At 35.3% G+C, this 20,458-nt stretch overlaps 1 protein-coding gene across 1 annotated transcript; it reads right to left on the bottom strand.

The window, feature by feature from the left end:
* Positions 1-12,182: 12,182 nt before the first annotated feature.
* Positions 12,183-18,891, bottom strand: KLRK1 (killer cell lectin like receptor K1). The gene is made up of 6 exons (XM_052641261.1): positions 18,786-18,891; positions 15,214-15,306; positions 14,984-15,019; positions 14,233-14,384; positions 13,831-13,934; positions 12,183-12,300 (listed from the first exon to the last, which is right to left on the bottom strand). The coding sequence occupies exons 1-6, from the start codon at positions 18,889-18,891 to the stop codon at positions 12,183-12,185; spliced, it is 609 nt and encodes a 202-aa protein (XP_052497221.1).
* Between the last annotated feature and the right edge of the window lie 1,567 nt (positions 18,892-20,458).

Genomic DNA, 20,458 nt, shown 5'->3' with positions numbered 1-20,458 from the left:
CATACATAATTGTGTAAAAACCAGTTTAGCAAGACCATGGGAAATACTGAACTGCCAATACTCTTGTTGCCCAGTTTTAAGCTCCACAGTTTAAAATATAGTAGGCAATTGATAGTGCAAGCTCTTAAGTGTCTTGGATTGATGTCTTGGCTCTGCCATTAGGATCATAGTCTTTTATCCAAACATTCTGTTTTGGTTTCTATTCCATTTTCTATAAGATGTGATGAATAATAGAACCCACATCATAGCATATTTGTGAAAATACAGTAATTGATAAATTAAGCATGTGAAAAATGTGTGGTTCTTTAAGAAAATAAAGTTATCTCTCCTTCCTCCTCCTCTTTCCTCTCCTACCCCAGATCTTAACAGTAAATTAATGTCAAATAAAATTTTAAATAGATGAATCTAATTTAAAAATGTGATTTCAGGACTTCCCTGGTAGTCCAGTGGTTAAGACTCTGTGCTTCCACTGCAGGGCATATGGGTTTCATCCCTGGTTGGGGAACTAAGCTGTGTGCCATGTAGCTTGCCTAAAATTAAAAATAATAATAATATAAAAGTAAATAAAATAAAATCAAAATTAAAATATTATTTCTACCATAAAATATTATGACTAAAATATGCAAGATTTCTTCTAATATATCCATTTTTAACAGACATGATTTTCTAACATAATTTGTGTTAAATTAAAATTTTGAATTTACTTAAAATTCTGAGTGATTATATATTCATTTCTAATTGCTGTAAATGCATGCCCCTTTTCAGGAATTATGTGATATATTTCTTTAAATGTTTATAAATTGCTCTGATTCTCACTGACATATCCAAATATTTAATCTTTTAAAACTATTTTCTAGACTTATTAGTAAAGAGGAATCTGATGTTTGCTCTGGCGTAAATATTCCCAGGAGAGAATGAATTGTCATTAATGATTCATGACCATTTTTTTTTTTTTGCTGTATATATAATAAAATGTTTACCAAAACACTAATGTATAAACAAAATATAGTAGACCCCTGTGAAGATGGAAGATACTTTGAAATTATCTGAGGTCAAGAGATGAAAGTCAGAATTGAAGGCATTATTAACATCCCAATTCTAGATTTAATATTAAATTTCAGATGACAAAATATTCATTATTTTATTATTAGAGAACTGGGAAAATGATGTTTCTACTTTTTTATAAGTATGTCAAAGTATTATGAATTTAAAAAGTACAATTGATACATAAAGCAATTTCAGAACTTAATGGAAAGTATTTTGTTTTCTAGGCTTCAACTTCCAGGACATGAGAATGCTAATAATAAATGTGCACACATAAAATACGGCCAGATAATTGCTGAAGATTGCCATAGTAGTGGTTATTGTATCTGTAAGAAGACAATATATTCAGATTAGATAAAGTGCCTGAGATTTCCAGTGAGATGACTTCAACTATGTAAAAACGTGTTTAGCTAAAAATAGATGTCATTAAACATTGAAGTCTATATGTTATTCTTCAACTTTAATCCATAATTTGCAACAGGATTGATACAATAAACAGTATTTTAGTAACATTGGATAATTGTTTTTTAATTTCTAAGTTGTGTTTGACTCTTTTGTGACCCCATGGACTCTGGTCTGCCAGGCTCCTCTGTCCATGGGATTTCCCAGGCAAGAATACTGGAGTGGGCTACCATTTCCTTCTCCAGAGATCTTCCTGACCCACAAATCAGACTCACGTCTCCTGCATTCCAAGCACATTCTTTACCACTGACCCACAGGGAAAGCTCAACATTGGATAGTATAGAGAAAATAAAGAATATGAGGGAACATTATTGAGATAGAAGTATGAAGGAAATTCCTCTATTACTGGGAAAGAGATACTAAATAAATCAAGTTTTATTCAGGTCTTCCAGTACTTTCAAAATAAATTTTATCACTTTAGCCTTATGCTTTTAATTTTATATAAAACACAATTCTTTCTTTGCCTTATTATGGTCATCTATCAGAGAAATAAATAGTTAAGTAAGAAGACCCTGATGCTGGGAAAAATTGAAGGTAGGAGGAGAAAGAGACAACAGAGGATGAGATGGTTGGATGGCATCACCAACTCAATGGACATGGATTTGGGTGGACTCCGGGAGTTGGTGATGGACAGGGAGGCCTGGCATGCTGCAGTTCATGGGTTCTCAAAGAGTTGGACATGACTGAGTGACTGAACTGAACTGAAGAAGATAAAATTGTCTCATAAAATGAATCTCAAAGAAAAATTGCATTTTTGATAAGCTAGAAAATAATGGTTTAAAAGTGGTTATAGAGAGCCAGATTATCAATACAATGAATGAAAATGGATAGTCTCAGCTGGAGTGGAATAAATAGTGTTTATTTCATTCAAAAACAAGAATTTTTTTCCTGTCACTGGTCAGGACTGAGTTTTAAGGACTGGAGATCCACATTTGTACAAATCAAAGAACTATGTCTACTTTCATAGAGCTTTCAAACTAAATGAGAGGACAGATACATTGGTAGCTGCATAATGTAAATAAAATAAGTTCTTAGAAAGGGGGAAAAATAGTGAAAAGTGAAAAAGTAGTTATCAGATTATAACAAAGAATTTGATCTAGACTGAGAATTTAGTGAAGAACTTCCTGATATGGAGAGTTGAGAAATAAATAATTTTATTTAAAAAAAAAGGAAAAGGATCTGGGAGTTAAGAGTATTTCAGAGACAAAAAAGAAACAACCAAACTGCAGGCGGAATGAAGATCAGCGTGACTGAATCCCAGAGATGGAAGGGGAAAACAGTTTGATATAATCCTAGAGGAAGAAAAAAAACAGAAAACACAAATCTTTGCAAACTGTGAGAAATTCTTGACTTCTTTAGGGTATTTTCAATCTTTAAACTCACCCAAGATTTGAGAGCCTACTGTATAGCACAAGGAACTCTATTCAATGCTCTGTGGTAACAACCTAAATGGGAAGGAAGTCCAAAAAAGAGGGGATATATATTTATGTTTAGCTGAATTACTTTGCTGTACAGAGGAAACCAACACAACATTGTAAAGCAACTATACTCCAATAAAAATTGATTTTTTAAAAAAGATAGAGCAGAGAATCCAAATCCATACACAATCACAAACAAGGTTGCTAAAACTGCCAGATGACATGGGCCACAGACAAAAATTGTTAGATACCTAAGGAGCACAATTTCTCTAAAAAATATACCAAAATAAAATTTCTAGTTCATAGAAATATAGTGGCACAATTTTAATAATAATTTTAAAATGGTTATTCTAGGAAAGCCTGAGTGAAATGAAGGAGGATACGGTAATATAACAGAGACTCAAAATGTACATTTCTGCTTCCAGATATAATGTAGACAAAAAAAGTCAAAACAGGAAAAGAAAGACTTTTTTAAATTTTTTAAAATACATTTTTAAGGCATTAAAGGTCTACAGAAGGATTACTGTGCTTAGTTGTTCAGTTTGTCCCACTCTTTGTAACACCATGAACTGTAGCCCACATTCTTCTGTTCATGGGGATTCTCCAGGCAAGAATACTAGAGTGGGTTGCCATGCCCTCCTCCAGGGGATCTTCTCAACAGAGGAATGGAACCCATATCTCCCACATTAAATTAGTTTAAATTCCAGAATAGGGAGGATTAGTTATCAATTTGTCACTGTTGCTACTGTTTTTGTGTGTGTGGATCAGATCTTGGCCAAAGCAGACAGCCTACGATCAAAGAAAGAGAACCTGAAAAGCTTTCAGTGGTTACATAGACTAAAATGACAATATTAGAGATTTGAAGATCCTCAAATTGTCACCTTTCCCACAAGCCATTTGTTAAAGTCTGAGATAAAACTGAGACAAGACTTTGAAACAAAGTCAAAAGATTCTGAGGGGGAAAAAAAAAGAGAAACCCCCCAAAGTTTTCCTACTGTTTAGGAAGCAAAGACTAACCAGTAGAAAGAGTTATAAACTGCCGGGAGTCAGCGTGAGGAATCCCACCCGTGGCAAAGGTCATGAGGAAGGAAGCCTGACAAAACACAAAGGTGGGGATCAGGCTTCAGGGGTTCCCCCTGGAATTTCCTGAGCATCTAACCCCAAAATCAGAGTCTGCCTGCTTTACTATATTATGCTTTTCACCTACTCTTCTCACATTAACAGGGGGCTGTCCCCCCACCACCTTTTTTTAGGGAAAAGTTAATTTAGAGCTTTTAGATAATAAGTCTCCTGGGCATAATAAGAGTGTTTCAATCCAAAAACCCCTCTGCTGGCTCTCTAACTTGCCTTACCCGGACTTTTACAACTATGCATGTGATTGTTTACAGCCCCTCAAATGTGAGAGGCACGGGAAGCCTAAAACATAAAGCCTTTCAAAGAGTTAAAAGTTATTAGAGTAGTGCTGGTGTAAGATTTCTCTGTTGAGCCAATGCTTGTTGCTAAGTTCCCATATCTCTTATCCACTGTGCACCTGAGAGCACATTTGTTAACATAGAATGTAAGAAAAAACAAGTGGAGCCTTGAAACTAACCACATCAGACTTTTGAGCTAATTGGTTCTTTCTTCGTTGTAACTTACTGCACCTTTGCTTCCTGAAAATGTAACTTTGTTTGATACTTTCTGAGGCTGACATAGATTAGAAATATAAAGAAAAAACACTTCAAGGGAAAATAAGTTTTCTGGTTGAACAGCCTTTATCAAAAGAGGGTCTTAAAATGTTTCATGGGCCTCCAAGGCCAGAAGACAGTGTACACAACATCGTTTGTGGGAAAGGTATAAAAGTCCTTTTAAAAAATAAAGTTATTGGGCCTCGCTCACCAAAGCAGCTTGGTCACCCCGTGTCTTCTTTACTGTATTTTCTGGCTGAATTCCCATCTGGGGCGTGGAGGCTTGCCGTGTCTACTTACTTGCCCTGGCTTCTAAGACCCACGTGAGAGGGAGCCCAAGGCGGGGCACCCTCCACTATTCAAACGGGTGCCAGTGGCCTAATGTAGATGGTGCAAACCTCTTGTCTCGAGGTTTTATTAGTTCTCCATGTAACCCAAGTTATTCAGCCTCTTTTCTCCACCAATTTTCCTACTACACTATTCTTTCCTAATCTAATCTTATATTTCTAATTATATAAATCTCTCCTCCCCGACTCTGTCCACCCTTCGAATTCCCTGGATCCACCAGGGCTGAATCCTGGCAATAAACAAACAAAAAACAGTATATAGAAGCCATGGATGGAGTAGTGAACCAAGATTGGAGACCTGCACCAAGGTCACACCTGTGACAATGAGTCTGGGAATAGCTAAAAAACAAGTTTAAAAGCAAGTTTGTCCTTTAGTAGAAGGAAGGCATAGCTTCAGAACACACACACATAAAAAGAATTGGAGATTTTACTGTTTAAAAGTGGAGGTGGGATGACAAAGCTGAAGAATAGTAGAGTCTTAAACATTTATTTTATTTATTTTTGGTTGTACTGAGTCTTCATTGATGCACATGGGCTTTCCCTAGTTGCAGAGAGTGGGGGCTATTGTGTAGTTGCAGTGCACCAACTTCTCACTGTGGTAGCTTCTCTTGAGGTGGAGCACAGACTTCAGGCACACAAGCTTCAGTAGTTGTAGCTTGCAGGCTCTAGACTGTGGGCTCAATAGTTGTGGTGCACAGGCTCAGCTGCTCCAGGGCATGTGGAATCTTCCTGGACCAGGGATCAAACCCGTGTCCCCTGAATTGGCAGGTGGATTCCTATCCACTGCACCACCAGGGAAGTCCAAGAATAGTAGGATCTCACATACATGACTGGTAAGACCCTCAAGATATCTACCAAAATTTGATGCTGTGTGTAGTAAGATGGTAAGTAATTGAAATGAAAATAAGAGAAGAACTGACTTTCTCATAGATTACAGAGATAAAATAACTGTGAAAATGAAAGTGTTAGTCACTTAGTTATATCTGACTCTTTGGGACCCAAAGGACTATAGCCCACCAGGTTCCCCTGTCCATGGGATTCTCCAGGCAAGAATTCTGGAGTGGGTTGCCATTCTCTTCTTTAGGGCATCTTCCCAACACAGGGATTGAACCAGGTTTTGCTGGCAGATTCTTTACCACCTGAGCCACCAGGGAAGCCCACAACTAAAGTGTTACTTAAACTTAATCCCTCTAATTCCCTAATTAAAGTAACACATTCCCAGCCTATCCACTTTAAAGAAAATTAAAAGATGAATCACTTTATGGTGAAAGTTAACATCATCTGGACCAATGTGGTTGTTTTATACATGGTATTTGACATACAATCAAAAAATCACAAGACTTCCAAAAAGGCAGGAAAATATTAGCAATAATCAAGAACAATCTATACACACACACACAAGTCAGATACACAAACAGTTCATAAGTGGTGTTACCAGACTAGAACTTTAAATAATTCTATACTGTGATAGTAGCCAGTAGCCATGTCACTCAGTCATGTACAGTCCATGGAATTCTCCAGGCCAGAATACTGGAGTGGGTAGCCATTCCCTTCTCCAGGGGAACTTCCCAATCCAGGGATTGAACCCAGGTCCCACATTGCAAGTGGATTCTTTACTAGCTGAGCCACAAGGGAAGCCCATACTATGATAAATGTGTTTAAAAATTATTTAAAAAAATAGACAAGAATAGATGTAATTAAGATGTGTTAAAAACATCACCAGAATTTTTTTTTTTTTGTCTCCAAAAACAACCTAATGGAGATTCTAAAGCTGTAATATCTGAAATTAAAAACTCAGGGGATATACACAATGGAGTATTACTCAGCCATTAAAAAGAATACATTTAAATTAGTTCTAATGAGGTGGATGAAACTGGAGCCTATTATACAGAGTGAAGTAAGCCAGAAAGAAAAACACCAATACACTATACTAACACAGATATATGGAATTTAGAAAGCCATTAACGATAACCCTCTATGCGAGAGAACAAAAGAGACACATATGTATAGAACAGTCTTTTGGACTCTGTGGGAGAGGGAGAGGGTGGGATGATTTTGGAGAATGTCATTGAAACATTTATAATATCATATAAGAAATGAATCACCAGTCCAGGTTCGATGCAGGATACAGGATGCTTGGGACTGGTGCACTGGGATGAACCAGAGGGATGGTATGGGGAGAGGTGGGAAGGGGTTTCAGGATTGGGAACATGTGTACACCAGTAGCGGATTCATGTTGATGTATGGCAAAACCAACACAATATTGTAAAGTAATTAGCCTCCAATCAAAATAAATAAATTAAATTAAAAAAAAAAACAAACTCGGGATAAATTAAATATCAATTTGAAGTGGAAAATACAGTACTGGTGAACTCAAAGACTGGTCAATATAAAAATACACAAACTCAAGCAAAGAGACAACATGAAGTAGAAAAAGAAAACCAGGTCTATAGAAGAACAAAATAGGTCACACACTCAACAAGACAAATTTATATAGAACCAGAGTCTTGAGGCAAGAGTAGAAAAAGAACGGAACCAGTAACACCCCCCTCACCCCTCATCGTCCCAACAAAACAAAACGTCAGTATAAACAAAAGCAAAACCGTACCAAGGCACATGTGCCAAGTTCTTCAGCCATGTCTGACTCTTTGTGACCAAAAGTATATGCACACACTGCTGCCCACCAAACTGTCCATGGGATTCTCCAGGCAAGAATACTGGAGTGGTTGCAACGCCCTCCTCCAGGGGATTTTCTGGGCCCAGGGATGGAACCTGTGTTTCTTGGGACTCCTGCATTGCAGGCTGATTGTTTACCCCTGAGCCACCAGGGAAACCCGTAACAAGGCATATTATAGTCAAAATGCTGACAACAAAGTTGAAGAGAAAAATACCAATAATAGCCAAAGAAAGAGAACATCAGTAATCCAAGCAGTTAACAGAAATAAGGGAAGGCAGAATTTAATGCTATTTCACTTTGAAAATGACAAAAAAAAAAAAACCCTACCAAAATAATATTTCATATCCAGTAAAAATATCTTTCAAAGATTAAGGTAAAATAAAAATCTTTAAGGAAAATCAATTTTTGGCAATTCATCAATAGCAGCAGGTCTGATAGTAATAAAGGTGATAAATGAAGGCTGATGTATATATGAGCAGTGTTCAGATTTACTGATATATTAGATGTGGTATGAAAGAGAAAGAGGGACTTCAAGGATGACTGCAGGGTTTTTTTGTTTGTTTCTTTTAGCTTTGCATTTTGACACACACAAAAAAACCTGAAAAAGTATATGCACACACTTACATATATATCCTTTATCCAGACTACTTCTATGTTAAAATATTATCATATTTGTTCTCTCTCTTCCCCTCTTAGATCATTCCCCACTTCCCCTCTTAAATATTTGTCTTTGTCCAAGAAATCTGGAAGATAATTTTTCAAAATTTTTTGATAAGTGGATTGAAGCTGCTTTCTTTTGGAAGATATTAGTATTGTTAGTAGGCAGACCATTATTCACCTTGAACACTTTAAATAAATTTTTGAATACAATACTCTTGGGCTTCGCTGTCAGGCAGGCTTTGGGATATAAACTAAAAAAGAGGGCTGATTTGTGATTACAAATGCTTAATGGAGATTTTTACTTTCTTTTTTCATCAGAGGTCAAGACTAGTGCAGGGAAGACTAAACTTGACCACTGTCCATCTTAGGTTTTCACGTGCGTCTCTTGAATCAAACACTGACTAACAAGAGAAAAAGTTTGCTAACACGTGCAATGCACATCATTTGCAAAGTTTGCTAACACGTGCAATGCACATCACTTGGGGGAAACCTAAATGGAAGAGTTGTTCAAAGTGAGGATTTAGAAGTGCAGGTTATGTAGCATCACAAAGGACAATAAATCTGTAGAGAGATATTAGATAAACAATTTGAAGCTCCCCAGGGCAGCAAACTGTCGGAAGGTAAATATCTGGGAGGAAAGTAATGAAATAAGATTTAAGATTTGTCTGGTGCTGTCAGTGGGCAAAAAGGGTCTGTTTCCAGTCAAATGAGAGTTTATAGCCTGACTTTACATGGAAAAAAGAAGAGTAGAGAGACTTTGTTTTCTGTATTTGCTGTTTCTGTTTGTTTTTTGTTTTGTTTAGATGATAAGAGGAAACCACCAACAGTTTTTTTTTTTCTCTCACAGGTTTTATTGAGATATAATTGACACATAATGTTGTATACATTTAAGGTGTAAAATGTGATGCTTTACACACATATATTATGAAATGAGTACTACAATAAGCTTAGTTAACACATGTATCACTCCATATAATCACCAATTTTTTTTTTGTTATGGCATGAAAATATTTCAGATTTACTCTTTTAGCAACCAACTTATATAGCAAGTCCCCAGAACTTATTCATCTTATATATTTTTTATTTTACTTTTTAAAATTAATTTTATTAGAGTATAGTTGCTTTACAATGTTGTTAGTTTCTACTGGAGAGTAAAATGAATCAGCCACACATATACATAAATCCCCTTCCTTTTAGACTTCCTTCCCTTCAGGTCACCACAGTGTATTAAGTAGAATTCCCTGTGCTATACAATATCTTCTCATTAGTTATCTGTTTTATTCATATTCACCTTATAATTGGAAATTTGTACCTGTGACCAACATCTTACCATTTTCCCTCCCACTAGGTCTTGGCAACCATAATTCAACTCTTTGTTTCTATGAATTTGGCTTTTTTAGATTCCACGTAGAACTGAGATCATATAGTGTTTGTCTGTGTCTGGCTTATTCCAGGTCCACTGATGTTGTTGCAAATGATAAGATTTCCTTCCACTATATACCTGAATAGTATTCCCTTGTTTATGTATCACACTTTCTTTATGCACTCATTTGTTTGATGGTTGACAGACACTTGGGTCGTATCCATGTCTTGGTTTTTTGAATAACCATGCTATGAAAATTGGGTGCAGATATATTTGAGGTAGTGATTTCAAGTTACTTCTTAATTATTTTTAGCTCAAAATGGTTTTCATATCAAAGAGGCATATTTGGGGTAACATATTCTGATTTGCTTCACTAGCAAGGGTCATTGTTACTATTTCCTGAAATACAAGTTTTATTTCTTATTCAGTATATGAGATTGGACTTCCCTGGCGGCTCGTGGTGAAGAACCTGTCTGCCAGTGCAGGAGATGTAAGAAATGCGGGTTTGGTCCTGGGTCTGAAAGACTCCCTCAGAAGAAAATGGCAACCCATTCCAGTGTTCTCACTTGGGAAATCCCATGGACAGAGGAGCATGGCAGGCTATAGTCCATGGGTTGCAAAAGAGTTGGAAATGATTTATTGACTAAACAACAACAACAATATGAGATTGCAGCCTTTGAAGGTCCCAGGTTTAGAAAGAAAACTTGTATTTAATCCTTTAGTTAGGTGGCCCCTGAACTTTATGGCTTGTTTCACAACCATTAAAACAGAAACTAAGGTTCCCCCAGATTATTAAAAACCCTCAGAATGAAAGCTAGTTTCTGTGGTTGCTTTGCTCTTAGGGTTTTCATTTTCACTAAATTCTAAGTTTCCACAGTGTTTTTACCATTGTTCGTTTAGCAGTGCTTTCTCTAAACTGTATACACTATATCATAAAACTTCTTTGTTGTTAGTTTCAGTAGCCCAATTTAAATTTCTTAATTTCTCCAAAGCTAACATATGTGCTTTTTTGTATGCTTTTTATGACTTAAAATTTTAATAATAAAATCTTAATGCAAACATGCCTGAATGTTGGTGGTGGCTTAGTCACTAAGTCGTGTCTGACTCTTGCGATCCCATGGACTGTAGCTAGCCAGGCTCCTTTGCCCACAGGATTCTCCAGGCAAGAATACTGGAGAGGGTTGCCATTTCCTTAATTCTGGGTGGTGCCTATTATACAAATTCAGGCAATGATTTAAAAACTTAAGTTGATCTAAGACATTGCTCAGCCCTTGATTGGCTATGTAGAAAATAAATAGTTTTCTCCATGGTATTTTATACTAATTTCCACCTAAAATGCTGTTCAGCCCACTTCTTAATGCCCTTTGTAAAACACACAAAGAGTAATTGCCCTGAGAATAGAGAATAAAATAAAAAGTTATTACTAGTTATTACTCTGCTTCTCTCTCCACCACATCTTATGTTCCTCGTCTTCTCTATCACTCTGCTTCCACCAAACTGGCTTTCCCTAGTCACAGACTCTTCTAACATCTACATGTTTGCATGTAGCATTTCATTTGCCAAGAATTCTGGTACCCTAAATGATTTTCCCGGACAGCTTCTAGTCATTCTACAGGTTTCAACTCAGGCATAGAGTTCTTTTTCCCTAGAAGCCTTGTAAGTCTCCTTCAAATTCAACTATTTATATTCTAAGTTTTGTAGCAATTAGTGCCATATTCTTATTCCAAGGAATAATTCAACTTCTGCCAAACATGTCATATACTTTATTAAATTCGTAGAGGAATTTTGAAGATTTGAGGGTGTATTTATTGATTTTTCAAATTTCACTTTGAAAATTTCAAATATAGAAAATTAAATTAAATCTCATATACCCTCCACCAAGCTTTACTTTTTAAAATAAATTTTAAAAACCTTTTTATTATGGAAAATTTCAAACATACACAAAACTGGAATAAATAGTGTAATAAATCCCCTTGGAGTCACCAATTAGCTTGAAAAATTATCAACACATGGCCAATCACATCTCACCTATATCATTCTCTTGTCCCCTTTCCATTTTTTTAACCAGTAGATTCTTGTTGGTTATTTATTTTAAATATAGCAGTGTGTACATGTTAATCCCAAGCTCCGTTAAGTATCCTTCCACTCCCAGGTAACCATAAATTCATTTTCTAGGTCTGTAATTCTGTTTCTAGTTTGTAGATAAGTTCATTTATGTCCTTTATTATTTACATTCCAAAATAAGCTATTTCATACAATAATTTTCTTTCTCTGTCTTCATTCAGTATAACAATCTCTAGGCCCATCTAGGCCCAACAAATGGTACTGTTTTGTTCTTTTTTATGGCTGAGTATTACTCCATTGTATATGTGTACCTTTTTGTCTTTATCTATTAGTTTTTATTCCCTGCAAAAATTTTTTGTATGCTATACATGGAAAAATTCAGTAACTATATAGAAGTTTCTTCTGAAGTTTTCTTCAAGAAGTGTATGGCGAATGGCTTTTGAGTCTTTGAATACTTCATATTTTATTAATTATAAGCTTTTACACAGTTCTCTGCATGCAGATGTATGTGTTTGGAGTTAAGCAATTTTCTGTATAAGCTTTAAAACTTGAGCCATAGACTGCACAGGTTCCATTCTGCATTTCAACCACTGTTAGTCTAGATTAGAGACAAGGACAAATTATATTCACAGCTTTGTTAATGTAGAAATACAAACATGAAATAATATTTAAATATAGACACTGAAATAATATCATTTTAGAAGATTTTAGGACCATGTGTGTTCTTTCTTAATTCATAGATATGCAAAATACAGCCAACTAAGATAATAACAGTAAAAACTGCATTCTATTATAAAGTTTGTCACTATTTTTTGTACATTAAAAACTTGTCAATTTGAAAAGTCAGAAATCTTTTCATCTATGTATGTGAGTCAAAATGAAAGAAAAAAATTAAAACAAATACTTAGAAATGAATTCAGAATTCAATTTAGAAGTTGGCAAATGTCTCGTTTTGTGCAAAAATAAACAATCTTCTTCAGATATATGCAATTTTTCTCAGTAAAAATATAAAAATAAACTGTGAAATCCTCTAATATACATATCCAAGTGTGTGTGCATGCATGCTAAGTCATATCATTCCTCTCTGACTCTTTACAAACCCATGAACTATAGCCCGCCAGGCTCCTCTGTCTATGAGATTCTCTAGGCAAGAATACTGGAGTGGGTTGCCGTGCTCTCCTCCTGGGGATCGTCCCAACTCAGGGACTGAACCCAAGTCTCTTAAGTCTCCTGCATTGGCAGGCAGATTTTTTACCAGTAGTGCTACCTGGGAAGCCTGGTAGTCCGTGTAGAGATTGCTATATCTATATATCTATTTTGTCCTAGGATCTTGAATATTTTGTAGTTATATAATTAATGTAACAAATGGTGGTTTGTTTTCTACTAGGAACCAGCAGGAAATTGAAAGTTGAAGAAAGAGTAATGATTCTACATCAGTGTGAAATTGAGAAAATGTAAAGTACAAGGTTTGATAGTATATGTATTTAAAAAGAAAAAAGAACAAACTTTGTTAATATAGCAAAAACTAGCCATTGTAGGGGGAAAAAAATCAAGATTTTTTTTTTTTAGTAACTGCTCTTAGTTGGTCTCAATCTATGTACATTAAAGCCTCAATTTTTCTCACTTTTTTTCATATGCTTCTTCAATTTCTGTGTTTGCTTTCCCCACCTACTCTCATCACATTTCACGAGGGTACTGATTACACTGGATTACACTTCATTCATTTATATCTGTATCTCTGAAGTGTGAAGCTTTTGAAGACTCTAAGCCTTATTAATCTCTGTAGTTATTTCTGCATAGTTTCTGGAAACCGAGTCACACTCAACAAATAATAATATTCAGAAACAGAACTTGGGTGTGCTAGTTGTTTTGCTTTTAGCAAAAATGAAATTTTGCACTTGCAGCCTGAAAAATATTGAAATGAGATGATTTCCAGAGAGTAAAATCTTTTTTTGTTAAAAGTAAAACCTTGGGTAACACAGAAATGAGGCCATCCCAGATCAATTCTAAGATGTACAAGGGGCTTCAAATCCCAAGTATATAATGAAGTCAGAAGATAGGTAGTCCTTGTTGCAATATTACACGAAATACAATATTACATTTCCTTCCAGTTGGTAAGGAAACTTACAGGTTGGGCAAGAGAATGGAGCCATCTTCCCACTGCCAGGAACCGTTTGTGGAAACTTGTACTAGTCCCATCCAATGATACGACTTCACCAATTTAAAGAAATCCTGTTTGAAACCCCAAATAAAATCAGAGTTCAGAATTTCATAAACGCAAGGCCATAGTCATTTAACCATTTCCCCCAACACTTGGGGGAATGCATTCTCTCCACTAGCATAATTCTGACTTAAACACCACATACAAAATACCTGAAATTTCTGTGCTTTCTTATTTCTAATGCAGAAAGATTTGGGTTTGTTATATCTGAGTCTTAGTGCCTCTCTTGTGTTTCAGGTTCATATTCCAGTGAGTCAGTTCATATGTTAAGACTAAATATAGAAAGCGGAATTAAAACAAATACTCAACCTGGTCATCTTTGTTGTATATCTTCAGGAGACTGGAATTTTGAGACATACAAGAAGCTTGGCTCTGGTACCAGTTTTTGCTCTCATTAAAAAATTGGTAGCAGTTATTTCTATAACATATCCAGTTTTTAGGACATGGACCACAGTAATTTTCTAGAAAGGTAGAATACATTGTTAATTCTGCATGTCTGAACATTATGTGTGTGTGTATGCTCAGTTTCTTTAGTTGTGTCTGACTCTTTGTGACTCCATGGACTGTAGCCTGCCAGGCTCCTCTTTCCATGGGATTCTCTAGGCAAGAATACTGGAGTGAGTTGCCATGCCCTCCTCCAGGGATCTTCCCACCCCGGGGATCTAACCTGCATCTCTCTTATGTCTCCTGCATTGGCAGTTGGGTTCTTTACCACTAGTGCCACCTGGGTAAAGAAGCCGGTCTGAACATAAGAGCAGATTTTATCTGGACAGGTTAAATACCTTTTTTATTTCAACTCTAAAATTCAAGTTAATTAACTCATTATGATCCTGCCCAAGGACATATCTCTACAGATTTATACAGGGAGGGATGCTGGAAAGATGTCTTTTACTTTTCACAAGTACCTCCTCATTATAAATAAATATATCTACAGTGAATTATGGAGGAGAATTAATCATTTTTGTATTCACTTTCTTGTTCATGCCATTAGATGTGTTCCTATACCCATGTATAGATGCATGCAGTTTGTGCACCAAAATATCAGAAAATTTTCACTTACCTTTCAAAGAAATTGGAGCTTCTTGGTTGAATAATGCTATTAAAATAATCATAGTTATTGAATGAGTTTATATTGTTAGTAATGATAGTCTAAGCAAAAGTATAAGCTCAATAAAAAATATACTCAATATTACTAGTTTATATTTCTGTGCCTCTGAATACTAGTCAAATTAATGCATTACAATGGTTAGATAAATATTGATGCTAATTATTTTTTCTATTATCACTTACAAGTTATGATCATGGCACTGCATATTATTACCATTCCAATGAAACGAATCCCCATGGCTATAGCAATGGATCTGGCAAGGACAAATGGAGATGCTGTCAAAGACAAAAACAAGAGTGAGAAATATGAGAAAAGGTTCTGTTATCTTTCCGTTTAACTTGAATATTAGAACTGTTTTTAATTGAGGGGGGAGGGTTGATATCAGTTCTCTGTGATTATTTTTCTCAGGAAAGGTAAAACAAGTATTTTGTAAATTATTTAAAAATAAGGGTATAAAAATGTAATATCCATTCTTACTCCTTTCTTCAAGTTCCCTAGTCCCCTTCTTCCATTAGAATAAATCTCAGTTATCATTTTAAAAATTTTCACACAGATGTAATAAGAAATGCAGACAGTTTCCTTCAACTTTCTTTTAAAAACACATGTTCAAGGAAGTACACAAAATATGCTGGGAACATTAAAAAAATATCCTGGTGATTACTCCATATTATATCTTAAAAATTTGTCATTTTTTAAAAAATTAGCTTCTTGCATTGTGTTTCATCAGTATACAGGCAAAATCTAATTATTGGCAGATGTTTATTTTTTTCCAGTACACACCTAAATGATTTATTAGTTTTTGCTTTTAGATATAATGATATGAGTAATATTTCACACATATCTGTGCATGTTTTTTGAGTACTTGCCTAGGAGAAATTAATCAAAGGGCACATGCTTTTTCAATTTTTGTAATGATTGAAAGTTTCAGTCCAAAGAAGTCACACCAATTTATGTAGCACCAAAAATAAATTCAAAAGCCTGTTTCCTCACACTTTCCTTTACACCAAATATTTCTATTTCTCTACATTTTAAGTATATATATATGTATATATATATATATATCTGATACAAAATATTATTTTTAAAATCTAACTTTCCTTTTCCTGCTATGAATAAGATTAAACATTTTTTCATGAGGTTAAACAATGCTTTTTTTTTTTTTTAATTTCTCTGAGATGTCTATGTCTGGTCTCTTTCTTTTCAGGTTAAAATTACTAGTTCACTTCATGCCACATGCTTTGCAAATACATGTCCCAGATACCATTTGTTTTAACTTTACATATGATACTTTTGGGATGTCAAAATGGGTAATGGTTGACTTAATCAAACATTTCTTTATGGCTTATGCTTTTTCTGATATGAATAAAAGTGCCTTCATTATTCTGAGTTTATAAAATATGTTATGCCCATGTTCCTTTGTGATATCTTGTGGTTTCCTTTTGTATTTGGTTTATCTGGTAGGGGTGTGTGTGTGTATGTGTGTGTGTGTGTATGTGTGTGTATGTGTGTCTGTTTACTAAGTTATGTAGGAGTTAAACTTATAAAAAATTTATTTTCCAAGTGGACACTGACTATTTCTAACTTATTTGCTCAATAAATCAATGTGTTCTCATTGATATGAAACACTACCTTTAGCATATAATATATTCTAATTTGTACCTGCATTTATTCCTATACTTTTAAGTCTATGTTTCCATTTAAACATATGTAAACTTTTCTAATATGTAAAATACTTGAGTATTTGTTAGTGCACACAATATAATATTATATTTCATTTTCCGGATGATTTTCCCTATCATTACATTTCATATGTGCCTTGTGCTTAGTCGCTCAGTCCTGTCAGACTCTGCGACCCCAGGTACTGTAGCCCAGCAGGCTCCTCTGACCATGGGGACTCTCCAGGCAAGAATACTAGATCGAGTTGATATGCTCTCCTCCAGTCAATCTTCCCAACCCAGGGAGTGAACCCAGGTCTTCCGCGTTAGCAGGCTGATTCTTTATCGTCTGAGCCACTAGGGAAGCCCCGTTATGTGCCTTAAGAATTTTAATAGCAGCTTTCCAAGAACCTGTCAGTTTAAAAATATGATACAATGGTTTTTCCATAGCATTACACTAAATGTATAAATTCCGTTCAGTTCATTCACTCAGTCGTGCCTGTGATCTCATGGACTACATGCAGCTTGCCAGGCTTCCCTGTCCATCACCGACACCCGGAGCTTGCTCAAACTCACGTGCATCCGGTTGGTGATGCCATCCAACCATCTCATCCTCTGTCATCCCTTTCTCCTTTAATATGGAGACATAATTTACATTTTTAAACTATATTTTATCCTTGAATAGTTCCTATTTCTATTACATGTCTTATTTTATGTTCATCAGTACAATTTTAAAGGAGTAAGTTTATTTCTAGGGTTTTCAATTTAAAAGTGTGCTGCTATTCTTTTCTGATATTTTGCTTTATGTATATGGCATTTGCTTTTCACCACATTTTCCTTGTTTTTGTAGTTAGTAAGGCAATTGATTTTTGTCTTATTTTCAATCAAGTCCACTTACTAGATACCCTTATTGTTTGCAATATTTTAGGTGAAGGCTTAAAAAATATTTTAAATCACATTTTTTTTCAAATAATATTAATTTTGCCTTTTAACTCCAATTTTATATCATTTACCTCTTCCTTTTCCTGTTAATTCATGTTAGCACTGGCAAAACAATCAATATTACTCAACAGTAATAATAATGAAAATTCTTCTCTTTTTCTAACTACAATGAAAATGCTGCTGCCATTTAGCCATAAGCATAATGGTAGCTTTCGAAAAAAATATATTAAAGACAGTACTTATATTTTAGAGGTTTCTAAAATTAAGTTTTTTAAATTAAGAATTCATATCTATTTTTATCTGAAACCTTTTCAGCATTATGTATACTATCATACAATCTTTCCACTTTGATTATTACATAGTGCACAGTTTCATTCCTATAATTAATCATTGTAAAATGATGTTATTTGATAACCTATTTTTAACATTTAATCAAAATTTATAGGTGAGAGTAACCTGCTGTTTTTCCTTTTGTGTAAGCTATCTCAGGCTTTATTTTTCACCATATTCTGGATTGGTTACGAGAGCATACCTTCTTCACCACCCAGAAACATTTCTGTGAATAGCAGTCAAGTCATCTCCTCCATAGTGTTTAAGGACTGAACTGAAGGAAATTTGATATTTCCCTTCTGTTTTCCATTTCTATTTACTTCTCCTTAAGGCTAGTTTTTCATGGCTTCCTAGGTGACCCAGTGATAAAGAATCTGTCTGCCAATGCAGGAGACTCAGGTTTGATCCCTGGCTTAGGAAGATCCCCTGGATCCCTGGAGCAACCCACTCCAGTATTCGTCCCTAGAAAATACCATGGACAGAGGTTCCTGGCAGACTACAGTCCATGGGGTTGCAAAGAGTACCTGAACACACACACACAAGTCTAGTTGTTCAGCAATCCCTTATAAATTACTGTCTTCATTATCATGATGATTTCATCATTTTTAGGGCATGAAAAGATTCTAAACACAACAGTTTCTGCTAAATTTTATTATATATTCCAATAGGATGTGAGCTACCAGGGAAGATCATATAGCATATGAAAGAGAATCTCATTTCTGCTTTCTTCATGAAGGTAAAGTAAACTGAATGCTTATCATCAATTTAGTCACAATTTCTAAGATTCACCTCAGTACACTGAGAGACAAATGGAACATAGGACTTACGGTTTTCTCCACGTTGGCTTGTAGTTGTTGCACATGTTCTCTTTTGCCATTGTCTAGAAGCACGAGACTTTACTTGTTCACTGGCATAAGTATGAGATTCACTCATCTCTGGAGAAAAACAGTCCAAGCCAGTATGTCATGGCCTTTCTGCCACTCAGCTCATAAATGTTTAAAATTTAAGTTGTCAGTTCCATTCATATCCTTTTTAAAACATAACATCAAATTACTTTTATTTTGTATTACCTTATGGCTTTTATACTTTGTGATATAAACAAATGCTGGGCTGAATGAAGCACAAGCTGGAATCAAGATTGCTTGGAGAAATATCAGTAACTTCAGATATGCAGATGACACCACTCTTATAGCAGAAAGTGAAGAAGATCTAAAGAGCTTCCTGATGAAAGTGAAAGAGGAGAGTGAAAAAGTTGACTTAAAGCTCAACATTCAGAAAACAAAGGACATGGCATCTGGTCCCATCACTTTATGGCAAATAGATGGAGAAGCAGTGAAAACAGTGGCAGACTTTAATTTTAGGGGCTTCAAAATCACTGCAGATGGTGACTGCAGCCATGAAATTAAAAGACGTTTACTCTTTGGAGGAAAAGTTATGACCAACCTACAAAGGTCTGTCTAGTCAAAGCTATGGTTTTTCCAGTAGTCATGTATGGATGTGAGAGTTGGACTATAAGGGAAGATGAGGGCCAAAGAATTGATGCTTTTGAACTATGGTGTTGGAGAGGACTCGTGAGAGTCCCTTGGACTGCAAGGAGATCCAACAAGTCCATCCTAGAGGAAATCAGTCCTGAATATTCACTGGAAGGACTGATGCTGAAACTGAAATTCCAATACTTTGGCCACCTGATGCGAATAGCTGACTCATTTGCAAAGACCCTGATGCTGGGAAAGATTGAAGTCGGGAGGAGAAGGGAACAACAGAGGATGAGATGGTTGGATGGCATCACCAACTCAATAGGCATGAATTTGAGTAAACTCTGGGAGTTGGTGATAGACAGGGAGGCCTGGCATGCTGCAGTCCATGGGGTTGCAAAGAGTTGGACCCAACTGAGCAGCTGAACTGAACTGAACTGATATAAACAAAAATATATTTATACTATGGCAAAATATCTCTAACAAGATCCTATATACTATTAAAGTACTAATGTGTTGTAATGAAATATAACATTAAAATAAAGACAGTGTATCATGAAAAAGACTGGAGTCAGACATTTGTTTGATTCACAGAGCCACATTTACTAAGTTAATAACTTCACAAATTGCAAGAAGAAAGAAAGAGAAAGAAAAGGGGAGGGGTTTGGATGAAGGGAGACAAAAAATATTAACACAGTCTGGTGTGGATCATTTAAAAGGTGAAAGTAAATAATATACATCTAGTGTCAATAATGTAAATCAGGTAGTAAAGAGTATATACTAGTGTATCTAATATTCTTTATAGTGAAGGACTTACAAAGAATAAAATAGGCTCTAAAATTTTGGGATAAAGATAAGCAAAGACTCTTGCCTCTGAACAAAGCAAGTGAAAAATCATTTTTTCTTTCTTTTTAAATCGTAATCATTACTGAATATATAAAAGCCTCTTTATAAATGAGATGTTAATATGAGTTACCTTTTACACCTAAAATTAAACTAAAACATTATTTTCTCAAATGGTAAAG

This window comes from Budorcas taxicolor, chromosome 5 (assembly GCF_023091745.1).
Source record: "Budorcas taxicolor isolate Tak-1 chromosome 5, Takin1.1, whole genome shotgun sequence".
Taxonomy (NCBI): Eukaryota; Metazoa; Chordata; class Mammalia; order Artiodactyla; family Bovidae; genus Budorcas; species Budorcas taxicolor.
Note: the sequence above shows the minus strand (reverse complement) of the source record. Positions and strands in the feature narration are given on the sequence as shown.

Coding starts and splice junctions, on each gene's coding strand:
- KLRK1 (XM_052641261.1), bottom strand. CDS start 18,891: ATGAGTGAATCTCATACTTATGCCAGTGAACAAGTAAAGTCTCGTGCT. Junction 15,307..18,785: donor AAGCCAACGTGGAGAAAACC/GTAAGTCCTATG, acceptor TGTCTTTGACAG/CATCTCCATTTGTCCTTGCC. Junction 15,020..15,213: donor CAGTGCCATGATCATAACTT/GTAAGTGATAAT, acceptor TTATTTTAATAG/CATTATTCAACCAAGAAGCT.